The sequence below is a fragment of the Palaemon carinicauda genome, chromosome 43 (genome assembly GCF_036898095.1).
Source record: "Palaemon carinicauda isolate YSFRI2023 chromosome 43, ASM3689809v2, whole genome shotgun sequence".
Lineage (NCBI taxonomy): Eukaryota > Metazoa > Arthropoda > Malacostraca > Decapoda > Palaemonidae > Palaemon > Palaemon carinicauda.
In genome coordinates this window covers 4,015,038-4,029,697 of record NC_090767.1, presented here as the reverse complement: position 1 = coordinate 4,029,697, position 14,660 = coordinate 4,015,038, and the positions used below count along the sequence as shown (strand labels likewise).

General features: G+C 42.1%; 4 protein-coding genes across 4 annotated transcripts; all 4 read left to right on the top strand.

The window, feature by feature from the left end:
- The first annotated feature begins 4,254 nt into the window (after window positions 1-4,254).
- On the top strand, window positions 4,255-4,707 carry LOC137633683 (keratin-associated protein 6-2-like). The gene has a single exon (XM_068365931.1). The coding sequence runs from the start codon at window positions 4,255-4,257 to the stop codon at window positions 4,705-4,707; it is 453 nt and encodes a 150-aa protein (XP_068222032.1).
- Window positions 4,708-5,277: 570 nt separating this feature from the next.
- LOC137633682 (mRNA decay activator protein ZFP36L3-like) lies at window positions 5,278-6,100 on the top strand. The gene is made up of 2 exons (XM_068365930.1): window positions 5,278-5,670; window positions 5,894-6,100. Exons 1-2 carry the CDS (start codon window positions 5,278-5,280, stop codon window positions 6,098-6,100), a joined length of 600 nt encoding a protein of 199 aa, XP_068222031.1.
- Window positions 6,101-6,110: 10 nt separating this feature from the next.
- Window positions 6,111-8,113, top strand: LOC137633681 (cuticle protein 64-like). The gene is made up of 2 exons (XM_068365929.1): window positions 6,111-6,293; window positions 7,844-8,113. The coding sequence occupies exons 1-2, from the start codon at window positions 6,111-6,113 to the stop codon at window positions 8,111-8,113; spliced, it is 453 nt and encodes a 150-aa protein (XP_068222030.1).
- A 155-nt stretch (window positions 8,114-8,268) lies between these two features.
- Window positions 8,269-10,446, top strand: LOC137633680 (antifreeze protein Maxi-like). Its single transcript, XM_068365928.1, has 3 exons — window positions 8,269-8,348; window positions 9,050-9,414; window positions 10,160-10,446. Exons 1-3 carry the CDS (start codon window positions 8,269-8,271, stop codon window positions 10,444-10,446), a joined length of 732 nt encoding a protein of 243 aa, XP_068222029.1.
- The last annotated feature ends 4,214 nt before the right edge of the window (window positions 10,447-14,660 follow it).

Genomic DNA, 14,660 nt, shown 5'->3' with positions numbered 1-14,660 from the left:
CTATGGCTATGTCTATGTCTATGGCTATGGCTATGGCTATGTCTATGGCTATGGCTATGACTCTGACTATGGATATAGGTCTGGCTATGTGTATGTCTATGGCTATGGCTATAGCTCTCTCTATATCTATGTCTATGGCTATGTCTATGTCTATGTGAATGGCTATATCTATGTCTCTGGCTATGGCTATGTCTATGTCCATGGCTATGGCTATGGATGCTATGGCTATGGCTATGGCTATGATTATGGCTATGTCTCTGGCTATGGCTATGGCTATGGCTATGTCTATGGCTCTGGCTATGGCTATGGCTATGTCTATGGCTATGACTATGGTTATGTCTATATATATGTCTATGTCTATGGCTATGGCTATGGCTATGGCTATTATTATTATTATTATTACTATCCAAGCTACAACCCTAGTTGGAAAAGCAGGATGCTATAAGCCCAGGGGCTCCAACAGGGAAAAATAGCCCAGTGAGGAAAGGAAATAAGGAAATAAATAAATGAAGAGAATAAATTAACAATAAATCATTCTAAAATAAGAAACAACGTCAAAACAGACATGTCATATAATAAACTATCAACAACATCAAAAACAAATGTCATAAATAAACTATAAAAAGACTATGTCCGCCTGGTCAACAAAAAAGCATTTGCTCCAACTTTGAACTTTTGAAGTTCTACTGATTCAACAACCCGATTAGGAAGATCATTCCACAACTTGGTCACAGCTGGAATAAAACTTCTAGAGTACTGCGTAGTATTGAGCCTCGTGATGGAGAAGGCCTGGCTATTAGAATTAACTGCCTGCCTAGTATTACGAACAGGATAGAATTGTCCAGGGAGATCTGAATGTAAAGGATGGTCAGAGTTGTGAAAAATCTTATGCAACATGCATAATGAACTAATTGAACGACGGTGCCAAAGATTAATATCTAGATCAGGAATAAGAAATTTAATAGACCGTAAGTTTCTGTCCAACAAATTAAGATGAGAATCAGCAGCTGAAGACCAGACAGGAGAACAATACTCAAAACAAGGTAGAATGAAAGAATTAAAACACTTCTTCAAAATAGATTGATCACCGAAAATCTTGAAAGACTTTCTCAATAAGCCTATTTTTTGTGAAATTGAAGAAGACACAGACCTTATATGTTTCTCAAAAGTAAATTTACTGTCGAGAATCACACCTAAAATTTTGAAAGAGTCATACATATTTAAAGAAACATTATCAATACTGAGATCCGGATGTTGAGGAACCACCGTCCTTGACCTACCTACAATCATACTTTGAGTTTTGTTAGGATTCAACTTCATACCCCATAATTTGCACCATGCACTAATTCTAGCTAAATCTCTATTAAGGGATTCACCAACCCTAGATCTACATTCAGGGGATGGAATTGATGCAAAGAGAGTAGCATCACCTGCATATGCAACAAGCTTGTTTTCTAGGCCAAACCACATGTCATGTGTATATAGTATAAAAAGTAATGGGCCAAGAACACTACCCTATGGTTTTAGCAATGGACATGTCTATGTCCATGTCTATATCTATGGCTATGGCTATGACTATGGCTATAACCACGTCCACGTCCATTGCTACGGCTACGTCTTCGGCAACGGCGATGGCAACGGCAAGGCCGACCGCTACGGCTACGGCTACGGCTACGTCTATAGCTATGGCTTAGTCTATGACTATGTCTATGGCTATGCCTATGGCTATGCTCTGTCTATGGGTATGGCAATGGCTATGTCTATGTTTAGCTATGGCTATGGCTATGTCTTATTCTATGTCTATGTGTATGTCTATGGCTATGTCTATGTCTGGCTATGTCTATGTCTATGGCTATGGCTATGTCTATGTCTATGGCTCTGACAACGTCTAAGTCTAAATCTATGGCTATGTCTATGTCTATGTCTATGTCTATGTCTATGGCTCGGGCTATGGCTCTGGCAATGGCTATGTCTTTGTTTATTGCTATAGCTATGGCTATGTCTGGTTCTGGCTATGGCAATGGCTATCTCTATGTCTATGTCAATGTCTATGTCTAAGTCTGGCTATGGTTATGGATAGGGCTATGGCTATGGCTACGGCTACGGTTACGGCTAAGGCTAGAGCTATATCTTTGGCTACTGCTACGGCTACGACTACGGCTATGTCTATGGCTATGGGTATGGCTATGGCTATGGCTAAGGCTATGGCTAAGGCTATGGCTATGTCTATGTCTATGGCTATATCTATGTTATATCTATGGCTATGGCTATGACTATGTCTATGTCTATGGCTATGTCTATGTCAGTGTCTATGGCTATATTTATGGCTATGGCTATGTTCATGTCTATGGCTATGGCTATGGCTATGGCTAAGGCTATGGCTATGTTTATGGCAAAGTCTATGTCTATTGCTATGGCTATGTTTATGGATATGGCTATCTATATCTATGTCTATGACTATGGCTATGGCTATGGCTATGTCCTTGTCTATGTCCAAGGTTATGGCTATGGCTATGGCTATGGCTATGTTTATGTCTATATATCTGTCTATATCTATGGCTATGTCTATGTCTAAGCATGTCTATGTCTATGTCTATGGCTATGGCTATGGCAATGGCTATGGCTATGACTATGTCTATGGCTATTTCTATGGCTATGGCTATGGCTATGGCTATGGCTATAGTGCTGTCTATGGCTTGTTATGTCTATGTCTATGGCTATGGCTGTCTATGGCTATGGCTATGGCTATGTATGTGTAAATGGCTATGGCTATATCTATGGCTATAGCTATGGCTCTGTCTATGGCAATGGCTATTGGTATTTCTATGACTATGGCTATGTTTATGGCCAGGGTTATGGCTATGGCTATGGGTATGTCTATGGCTTTGGCTATATCTCTGTCTTTGGCTATGGCTATGTCTATGGCTATGGCTATGGCTTTGTCTATGTCCATGTCTATGGCTCTGGCTATGGCTAGGGCTATGTCCATGTCTATGGCTATGGCTATGGCTATGTCTAATCTATGGCTATGGCTATGGCTATGGCTATGGTTATAGCTATAGCTATGGCTATGGCTAGGGCTATGTCTATGGCTATGGCTATGGCTATGTCTATGTCTATGTTTATGGCTATGGCTATGGCTATGGCTATGTCTATGTCTAAGTCTATGGCTATGGGTCTGTCTATGTGTATGGCTATGGCTATGGCTATGTTTATGGCTATGGCTAGGTCTAAGTCTCTGTCTATGGCTATGGTCATGTCTATATCTATAGCTAGGGCTATGTCTATGTCTATGGCTATGGCTATTATTATGTCTATGTCTCTGGCTATGGCTATGGCTATGGCTATGTCTAATGCTATGGCTATGGCTATGGCTATGGCTCTGTCTATATCTAAGGCTATGTCTATGTCAATGTCTATGACTATGGCTATGACTATGGCTCTGTCTATGTCTATGGCTATAGCTATGTCTATGTATATGCCTCTGGCTATGGCTATGGCTATGGCTATGTCTATATCTATGGCTATTTCTGTCGATATATCTATGTCTGGCTAAGACTATGTCTATGACTATGTCTATGTCTAAATCTTTGGCTATGTCTATGGCTATGTCTATGTTTATGACTATGTCTATGTTTATGTCCATAGCTATGGTTATGGCTATGTATATATCTCTATCTATGTCTATATATTTGGCAATGTCAATGTCTATGTTTATGACTATGGCTATTGCTATGGCTATGTCTATGTCTATGGGTATGTCTGTGGCTATGGCTAGTGCTCTGGCTATGGCTATGTCTATGGCTATGGCTATGTCTATGTCTGTCTATGTCTAAGGCTATGGCTATGGCTATGGCTATGGCTATGTCTATGGCTATGGCTATGTCTATGGCTATGGCTATGTCTATATCTACCATTGGTATGGCTATCGGTATGGCTATGGCTATGTCCATGTCTATGTCTATGTCTATGGCTAATGCTATATCTATGTCTATGTCTACAGTTAGGCTACGGCTACGGCTATGGCTATGGCTAAGGCTACGGCTATGCCTACGTCCTCGACTACGGCTAAGTCCTCAGCTACGGCTAAGGTTATGGCTACGGCTATGGCTACGGCTATGGCTATTGCTTTGGCTGTGTCTAACTATGGTTATGGCTATGCCTATGGCTATGGCTATGGCTACAGCTAAGGCTATGGCTAAGTGGCTATGTCTGGCTATGGCTATGGCTATATCTATGTCTATGTCTATGGCTATGGCTATGTCTATGTCTGGCTTTGGCTATGGCTATGGCTATTTCTATGGCTATGGCTATGGCTATGGCTATGTTGCTATGACTATGGTTATGTTTATGTCTATTGCTATGGTAATGGCTATGGGTATGTCTATGGCTATGTCTATGTCTACCATGGTTATGGCTTTGGATATGGCTATGGCTAAGTCCATGTCTATGTCTATGGCTAATGCTATATATGTCTATATCTATGGCTATGTCTATGTCTATGGCTATGTCAATGGCTATGGATATGTCTATGGCTATGGCTCTGGCTATAGCTCAGGCTGTTTCTATGGCTATGGCTATGGCTATGTCTATGGCTATGGCTATGGCTATGTTCATGGCTATGGCTATTTTTATGGCTATGGCTCTGTCTATGTGTATGGCTCTGGCTATGGCTATGGGTATGGCTCTCTCTGTCAAAGGCTATAGCTATGGCTATGTCTATGTCTATGGCTATGGCTTTGGCTATGTCTGGCTATGGCTATAGCTGTATCTATGTCTATGTCTATGTCTATGGCTATGGCTAAGGCTATGGCTACGGTTATAACTTTGGCTATGTCTATGGCTATGGCAATGTGTATGTCTATGTCTATGTGGCTATGGCAATGGCTATGGCTATGACTATGGCTATGGGTATGGCAATGGCAATGGCTATGTCTCTGGCTATGGATATGGCTATGGCAATGTCTTTGGCTATGGCTATGGCTATTACTATGTCTATGTCTATGACTGTGGCTATGGCTATGGCTATATATATATCTATGGCTATGGCTATGGCTATGTCTATTGCTATGGCTATGGCTATGTTTATGGCTGTGGCTCTGGTTACGGCTTTGTCTAGGGCTATGTCTACGGTTATGTTTATTGCAAAGAATATGGCTATTAGTATATCTATGTCTATGGCTATGTCTATGGCTATGTGGCTCTGGCTTTGGCTATGGCTAAGACTATGACTATGGCTATGGCTCTGGTTATGTCTATGTGGCTATGGCTATAGCTATGGCTCTTGCTATGGTTCTGCCTATGTTTATGGCTATGGCTATGTCTATGTCTATGGCTATGGCTATGGCTATGTCTACATCTCTGGCTATGGCTACGGCATTGTCTATGTCTTTGTCTATGGCTATCTCTATGGCTATGGCTATGGCTATGGCTATTTGTATATCTATGGCTATGTCGAAGGCTATCTCTATGTCTATGGCTATGGCTCTGTCTATGGCCATGGCTATAGCTATGGCTATGCCTGATCCTTTCGGTATGGCTATGGCTAAGGCTGAGGCATTGGCTATGGCTATGGCTTTGGCTATGGCCATGGCTATGTCTATGGCTATGGCTATAGCTATGGCTATGGCTCTGGCTATGTCTATATCTATGGCTATGTCTGTGGCTATGGTAAAGGCTCTGGCTATGGCTATGTCTATGGCTATGTCTATTTGTATGTCTATGTCTGTCTATGTCTAATGGCTAAGGCTATGGCTATGGCTATGTCTATGGCTATGGCTATGTCTATGTCTACCATGGGTATGGCTATGGATATGGCTATGGCTATGTCCATGTCCATGTCTATGTCTATGTCTATGGCTAAGGCTATGTCTATGTCTATGTCTACGGTTAGGCTATGGCTACGGCTTTGGCTTTGGATAAGGCTACGGCTATGTCCTCGGCTATGGCTACGTCCTCAGCTATGGCTAAGGCTACAGCTACGGCTATGGCTACAGCCACGGCTATGGCTACGTCTTTGGCTATGGCTATTGCTTTGGCTATGTCTAGCTATGGCTATGGCCATGCCTATGGCTATGGCTATGGCTATAGCTATGGCTAAGGCTATAGCTATGTGGCTATGTCTGGCTATGGCTATGGCTATATCTATGTCTATGTCTAAGTCCATGGCTATGGCTATGTCTATGTCTGGCTATGGCTTTGGCTATGGCTATTTCTATAGCTATGGCTATGGCTATGGCTACATGGCTCTGACTATGGCTATATCTATGTTTATGGCTATGGCAATGGCTATGGTTATGTCTATGGCTATGTCTATGTCTACCATGGGTATGGCTATGGATATGGCTATGGCTATGTCCATGTTTATGTCTATGGCTAATGCTATGTCTATGTGTATGTCTATGTCTATGGCTATGTCTATGTCTATGGCTATATCAATGGCTATGGATATGGCTATGGCTCTGGCTACGTCTATGTGGCTATGGCTATGGACAGTCTATGGCTATGGCTATGGCTATGGCTGAGGCTATGTCTATGGCTCTGGCTCTGTCTGTCTATGGCTATGACTATGGCTATGTCTGGCTATGGCTATGGCTATATATATGTCTATGTCCATGTCTATGTCTATGGAAATGGCTGAGGCTATGGCTACGGCTTTGGCTATGGCTACGGCTATGGCTATGTCTATGGCTATGGCTATGTCTATGTCTATGTCTATATGGCTATGGCTAGGGCTATGTCTATGACTATTGCTCTGGTAATGGCTATTGCTATGTCTATGGCTATGTCTATGTCTACCATGGGTATGGCTATGGATATGGCTATGGCTATGTCCATGTCTATGTCTATGGCTAATGCTATGTCTATGTCTATGTCTATGGCTATGGCTAGGGCTATGTCTATGGCTACGGCTAAAGCTACGGCTACGGCTAAGGCTACATCATATGGCTATGGCTAAGGTTACGGCTATGGCTACATCGTATGACTATGGCTACGGCTACGTCTACATCTAAGGCTATCGCTATGGCTACGTCAATGGCTATGGCTAGGGCTATGTCTCTGGCTATGGCTATGACTAAGTCTATGGCTATGGCTATGGCTATATCTATGGCTCTCTCTATAACTATGGCTATGTCTCTGCCTATGTCTATGGCTATGGCTATGGCTATGACTATGGCTATAGTTCTGGCTATGTGTATGTCTATGGCTATGGCTATGGCTATGGCTATAGCTCTGTCTATATCTATGGCTATGTCTATGTCTATGGCTATGTCTATGTCTATGTGTATGGCTATGTTTTTGTCTATGACTATGGCTATGGTTGTGTATGTCTATGGCTCTGGCTATGGCTATGGCTATGGCAATGATTATGGCTGTCTATGGCTATAGCTATGTCTTCATCTATGTATATGGCTATGACTACGGCTACGGGTATGGCCATGGCGTCAAATATGGCTATGGCTATGGCTATGGCCATGTCTATGGCTATGGCTATGTCTATGCCTATGGCTATGGGTATGTCTATGGCTATGGCTATGGCTAGGGCTATGTTCATGTTTATGGCTATGGTTATGTGTATGTCTCTGTCTATGGCTATGGCTATGGCTCTGATAATGGCTATGGCTATGGCTATGGTTATGTGTATGTGTATGTCTATGTCTATGACTATGGCTATAGCTATGGCTCTGGCTCTGGCTCTGGTTATGTCTATGTCTATGGCGATGTCTATGGCTATATCTATGTTTATGTCTATGGCTATGTCTATAGCTATGGCTAAGGCTATGACTATGGCAATGTCTTTGTCTATGGGTATAGCTATGTTTAATGCTATCGTTATACTAAGGCTATGGCTATGTCCATGTCTATGGCTATGGCTATGGCTATGACTATGGCTATGTCTATGTCTATGGCTATTGCTATGTCTATGTCTATGACTATGGCCATGGCCCTGGCTAATGCTTTGTCGATGTCTACCATGGGTATGGCTATGGCTATGGCTATGGCTATGTCTATGTCTATGGCTAGGGCTATGGCCATTTCTGTCTATAGCTATGGCTATGGCTATGGCTATTTCTATGGCTATGGCTATATCTATGTTTATGGCTATGTTTAAGTCTATGGCTTTGGCTATGTGTATGTGTTTGGCTATGGCTATGGCTATTGCTATGTCTATGTGTATGTCTAAGTCTATGTCTCTGTGTATGGCTATGGCTATGTATGTGTGGCTATGGCTATGGTTATGCTATGGCTATGGCTATGGCAATGGCAATGGCGATGGCAATGGCTATGGCTATGGCTATGGCTATGGCTATGTCTATGGCTATGGATATGGCTATGGTTATGTTTATGTATGTCTACCATGGTTATGGCTATGTCTCTGTCTATGTCTATGGCTATGGCTATGGCTATGTCTATGTCTATGGCTATGGCTATGTCTATGTTTTTGTCTGTCTGTCTATGGCTATGGCTATGTCTATGGCTTTGGCTATGACTATGGCTATGGCTATGTCTGTCTATGGCTATGGTTATGTCTATTTCTAAGGCTATGTCTATGGTTATGTCTATGTCTATGGCTCTGGCAATGGCTATGTCTATGTCTACCATGGCTATGGCTATGGCTATGGCTACAGCTATGGCTATAGCTATGGCTATGGCTATGTCTATGTCTATGGCTATGTCTATGGCTAGGGCTCTGTCTATGTCTATGGCTATGGCTATGGCTCTGGCTGTGTCTATGTCTATGGCTATGTCTATGGCTATGGCTCTGTCTATGTCTATGGCTATGGCTATGGCTCAGGCTGTGTCTATGTCTATGGCTATGGCTATGTCTATGTATATGGCTATGTCTGTCTAAGCCTATTGCTGTCTATGTCTAAGTCTATGGCTACGGCTACTTTGTCTATGGTTATGGCTATAGCTATGGAGATGGCTATGGCTATGCCTAATGCTATGTCTATGTCTATGGCTATGGCTATGTCTATGTGTATGTCTATGGCTACGGCTACGGCTCTGGCTACGTCTATGGCTATGACTATGGCTATGGCTACAGCTATGGCTATGTCTATGTCTATGGCTTTGGCTATGGCAATGTCTACGGCTATGTCTATGTCTATGTCTCTGTCAATGGCTACGTCTACGGCTACGGCTACGGCTACGGCTACATCTATGGCTATGGCTATGGCTATGGCTACATCAATGGCTATGCTATTTCTATGTCTATGGCTATGTCTCTGTCAATGTCTATAGCTATGGCTCTGGCTATGGCTATGGCAATGTCTATGTCTATAGCTATGGTTATGTCTATGGCTATCGCTATGTCTAAGGTTATGACTATGGCTATATCCATGTCTATGGCTTTGGCTATGACAATGGCTATGTCTATGTCTATGGCTATTGCTATGTCTATGTCTATGGGTATGGCTATGGCTATGGCTAAGGCTATGTCTATGTCTACCATGGGTTTGGCTATGGCTATGGCTATGTATATGTCTATGGCTAGGGCTAGGGCTATGTCTTTGTCTATGGCTATGGTTATAGCTATAGCTAGGGCTATGGCTATGTCTTTGTCTATGGCTATGGCTATGGCTATTGCTATGGCTCTGGCTATGTCTATGGCTATGTCTAAGTCTATGGCTATGGCTATGTCTATGTCTATGGCTATGGCTATGGCTATTGCTATGGCTATGGCTATGTCAATGTCTATATCTATGTCTTCAGATATTGCTATGGCTATGGCTATATCAATGTCTATGTATATGTCTGTCTTTGGCTATGACTATGTCCTTGTCTATGGCTATGGCTATGGCTATGGCTATATCTATGTCTGTAGCCATGGCTATGGCCATGTTCATGTCTATGTTTATGTCTATGTCTATGGCTATGTCTATGGCTATGGCTAAGGCAATGTCGATGGCTATGGCTATGGCTATGTCTATGTCTATGTCTATGGCTATGGCTATGTATACCATGGCTATGGCTATGGCTATATCTATGTCTATGGCTATGGCTATGGCTATATCTATGTCTATGGTTATGGCTATGGCAATGGCTATGTCTATGGCTTTGGCTTCGGCTATGACTATGGCTATGGCTATGGCTATGGCTATGGCTATGGCTATGTCTATGTCTATGGCTATGGCTATGTATACCATGGCTTTAGCTATGGCTATGTCTATGTCTATGTCTATGGCTGTGGCTATGTTTATATCTATGTCTACGGAGACGGCTATGGCTACGGCTACATATATGGCTATGGCAACGGCTACGGATATGGCTAAAGCTATGGCTTTGGCTATGGCTATGTCTATGGCTATGGCTGTGGCTATAGCCCTGTCTATGGCTATGGCTATGGCCATATCTATGTCTCTGGCTATGGATATGGCTTTGTCTATTGCTACAGCTATAGCTACGGCTACGGCTACATCATACGGCTATGGCTATGGCTAAGGTTACAGCTACGGAAACATCTACGGCTATGGCTATGGCTACGTCAATGGTTATGGCTATGGCTATGTCTATGGTTAAGGCTATGGCTATGTCTATGTCTATAGCTATGGCTATGGCTATGTCTATGGCTATGGCTATGACTCTGACTATGGATATAGGTCTGGCTATGTGTATGTCTATGGCTATGGCTATAGCTCTCTCTATATCTATGTCTATGGCTATGTCTATGTCTATGTGAATGGCTATATCTATGTCTCTGGCTATGGCTATGTCTATGTCCATGGCTATGGCTATGGATGCTATGGATATGGCTATGGCTATGATTATGGCTATGTCTCTGGCTATGGCTATGGCTATGTCTATGGCTCTGGCTATGGCTATGGCTATGTCTATGGCTATGACTATGGTTATGTCTATATATATGTCTATGTCTATGGCTATGGCTATGGCTATTATTATTATTATTATTACTATCCAAGCTACAACCCTAGTTGGAAAAGCAGGATGCTATAAGCCCAGGGGCTCCAACAGGGAAAAATAGCCCAGTGAGGAAAGGAAATAAGGAAATAAATAAATGAAGAGAATAAATTAACAATAAATCATTCTAAAATAAGAAACAACGTCAAAACAGACATGTCATATAATAAACTATCAACAACATCAAAAACAAATATGTCATGAATAAACTATAAAAAGACTATGTCCGCCTGGTCAACAAAAAAGCATTTGCTCCAACTTTGAACTTTTGTAGTTCTACTGATTCAACCACCCGATTAGGAAGATCATTCCACAACTTGATCACAGCTGGAATAAAACTTCTAGAGTACTGCGTAGTATTGAGCCTCGTGATGGAGAAGGCCTGGCTATTAGAATTAACTGCCTGCCTAGTATTACGAACAGGATAGAATTGTCCAGGGAGATCTGAATGTAAAGGATGGTCAGAGTTGTGAAAAATCTTATGCAACATGCATAATGAACTAATTGAACGACGGTGCCAAAGATTAATATCTAGATCAGGAAAAAGAAATTTAATAGACCGTAAGTTTCTGTCCAACAAATTAAGATGAGAATCAGCAGCTGAAGACCAGACAGAAGAACAATACTCAAAACAAGGTAGAATGAAAGAATTAAAACACTTCTTCAAAATAGATTGATCACCGAAAATCTTGAAAGACTTTCTCAATAAGCCTATTTTTTGTGAAATTGAAGAAGACACAGACCTTATATGTTTCTCAAAAGTAAATTTACTGTCGAGAATCACACCTAAAATTTTGAAAGAGTCATACATATTTAAAGAAACATTATCAATACTGAGATCCGGATGTTGAGGAACCACCGTCCTTGACCTACCTACAATCATACTTTGAGTTTTGTTAGGATTCAACTTCATACCCCATAATTTGCACCATGCACTAATTCTAGCTAAATCTCTATTAAGGGATTCACCAACCCTAGATCTACATTCAGGGGATGGAATTGATGCAAAGAGAGTAGCATCACCTGCATATGCAACAAGCTTGTTTTCTAGGCCAAACCACATGTCATGTGTATATAGTATAAAAAGTAATGGGCCAAGAACACTACCCTATGGTTTTAGCAATGGACATGTCTATGTCCATGTCTATATCTATGGCTATGGCTATGACTATGGCTACAACCACGTCCACGTCCATTGCTACGGCTATGTCTTCGGCAACGGCGATGGCAACGGCAAGGCCGACCGCTACGGCTACGGCTACGGCTACGTCTATAGCTATGGCTTAGTCTATGACTATGTCTATGGCTATGCCTATGGCTATGCTCTGTCTATGGGTATGGCAATGGCTATGTCTATGTTTAGCTATGGCTATGGCTATGTCTTATTCTATGTCTATGTGTATGTCTATGGCTATGTCTATGTCTGGCTATGTCTATGTCTATGGCTATGGCTATGTCTATGTCTATGGCTCTGACAACGTCTAAGTCTAAATCTATGGCTATGTCTATGTCTATGTCTATGTCTATGTCTATGGCTCGGGCTATGGCTCTGGCAATGGCTATGTCTTTGTTTATTGCTATAGCTATGGCTATGTCTGGTTCTGGCTATGGCAATGGCTATCTCTATGTCTATGTCAATGTCTATGTCTAAGTCTGGCTATGGTTATGGATAGGGCTATGGCTATGGCTACGGCTACGGTTACGGCTAAGGCTAGAGCTATATCTTTGGCTACTGCTACGGCTACGACTACGGCTATGTCTATGGCTATGGGTATGGCTATGGCTATGGCTAAGGCTATGGCTAAGGCTATGGCTATGTCTATGTCTATGGCTATATCTATGTTATATCTATGGCTATGGCTATGACTATGTCTATGTCTATGGCTATGTCTATGTCAGTGTCTATGGCTATATTTATGGCTATGGCTATGTTCATGTCTATGGCTATGGCTATGGCTATGGCTAAGGCTATGGCTATGTTTATGGCAAAGTCTATGTCTATTGCTATGGCTATGTTTATGGATATGGCTATCTATATCTATGTCTATGACTATGGCTATGGCTATGGCTATGTCCTTGTCTATGTCCAAGGTTATGGCTATGGCTATGGCTATGGCTATGTTTATGTCTATATATCTGTCTATATCTATGGCTATGTCTATGTCTAAGCATGTCTATGTCTATGTCTATGGCTATGGCTATGGCAATGGCTAAGGCTATGACTATGTCTATGGCTATTTCTATGGCTATGGCTATGGCTATGGCTATGGCTATAGTGCTGTCTATGGCTTGTTATGTCTATGTCTATGGCTATGGCTGTCTATGGCTATGGCTATGGCTATGTATATGTAAATGGCTATGGCTATATCTATGGCTATAGCTATGGCTCTGTCTATGGCAATGGCTATTGGTATTTCTATGACTATGGCTATGTTTATGGCCAGGGTTATGGCTATGGCTATGGGTATGTCTATGGCTTTGGCTATATCTCTGTCTTTGGCTATGGCTATGTCTATGGCTATGGCTATGGCTTTGTCTATGTCCATGTCTATGGCTCTGGCTATGGCTAGGGCTATGTCCATATCTATGGCTATGGCTATGGCTATGTCTAATCTATGGCTATGGCTACGGCTATGGCTATGGTTATGGCTATAGCTATGGCTATGGCTAGGGCTATGTCTATGGCTATGGCTATGGCTATGTCTATGTCTATGTTTATGGCTATGGCTATGGCTATGGCTATGTCTATGTCTAAGTCTATGGCTATGGGTCTGTCTATGTGTATGGCTATGGCTATGGCTATGTTTATGGCTATGGCTAGGTCTAAGTCTCTGTCTATGGCTATGGTCATGTCTATATCTATAGCTAGGGCTATGTCTATGTCTATGGCTATGGCTATTATTATGTCTATGTCTCTGGCTATGGCTATGGCTATGTCTAATGCTATGGCTATGGCTATGGCTATGGCTCTGTCTATATCTAAGGCTATGTCTATGTCAATGTCTATGACTATGGCTATGGCTATGGCTCTGTCTATGTCTATGGCTATAGCTATGTCTATGTATATGCCTCTGGCTATGGCTATGGCTATGGCTATGTCTATATCTATGGCTATTTCTGTCGATATATCTATGTCTGGCTAAGACTATGTCTATGACTATGTCTATGTCTAAATCTTTGGCTATGTCTATGGCTATGTCTATGTTTATGACTATGTCTATGTTTATGTCCATAGCTATGGTTATGGCTATGTATATATCTATATCTTTGTCTATATATTTGGCAATGTCAATGTCTATGTTTATGACTATGGCTATTGCTATGGCTATGTCTATGTCTATGGGTATGTCTGTGGCTATGGCTAGTGCTCTGGCTATGGCTATGTCTATGGCTATGGCTATGTCTATGTCTGTCTATGTCTAAGGCTATGGCTATGGCTATGGCTATGGCTATGGCTATGTCTATGGCTATGGCTATATCTATATCTACCATTGGTATGGCTATCGGTATGGCTATGGCTATGTCCATGTCTATGTCTATGTCTATGGCTAATGCTATATCTATGTCTATGTCTACAGTTAGGCTACGGCTACGGCTATGGCTATGGCTAAGGCTACGGCTATGCCTACGTCCTCGACTACGGCTAAGTCCTCAGCTACGGCTAAGGTTATGGCTACGGCTATGGCTACGGCTATGGCTATTGCTTTGGCTGTGTCTAACTATGGTTATGGCTATGC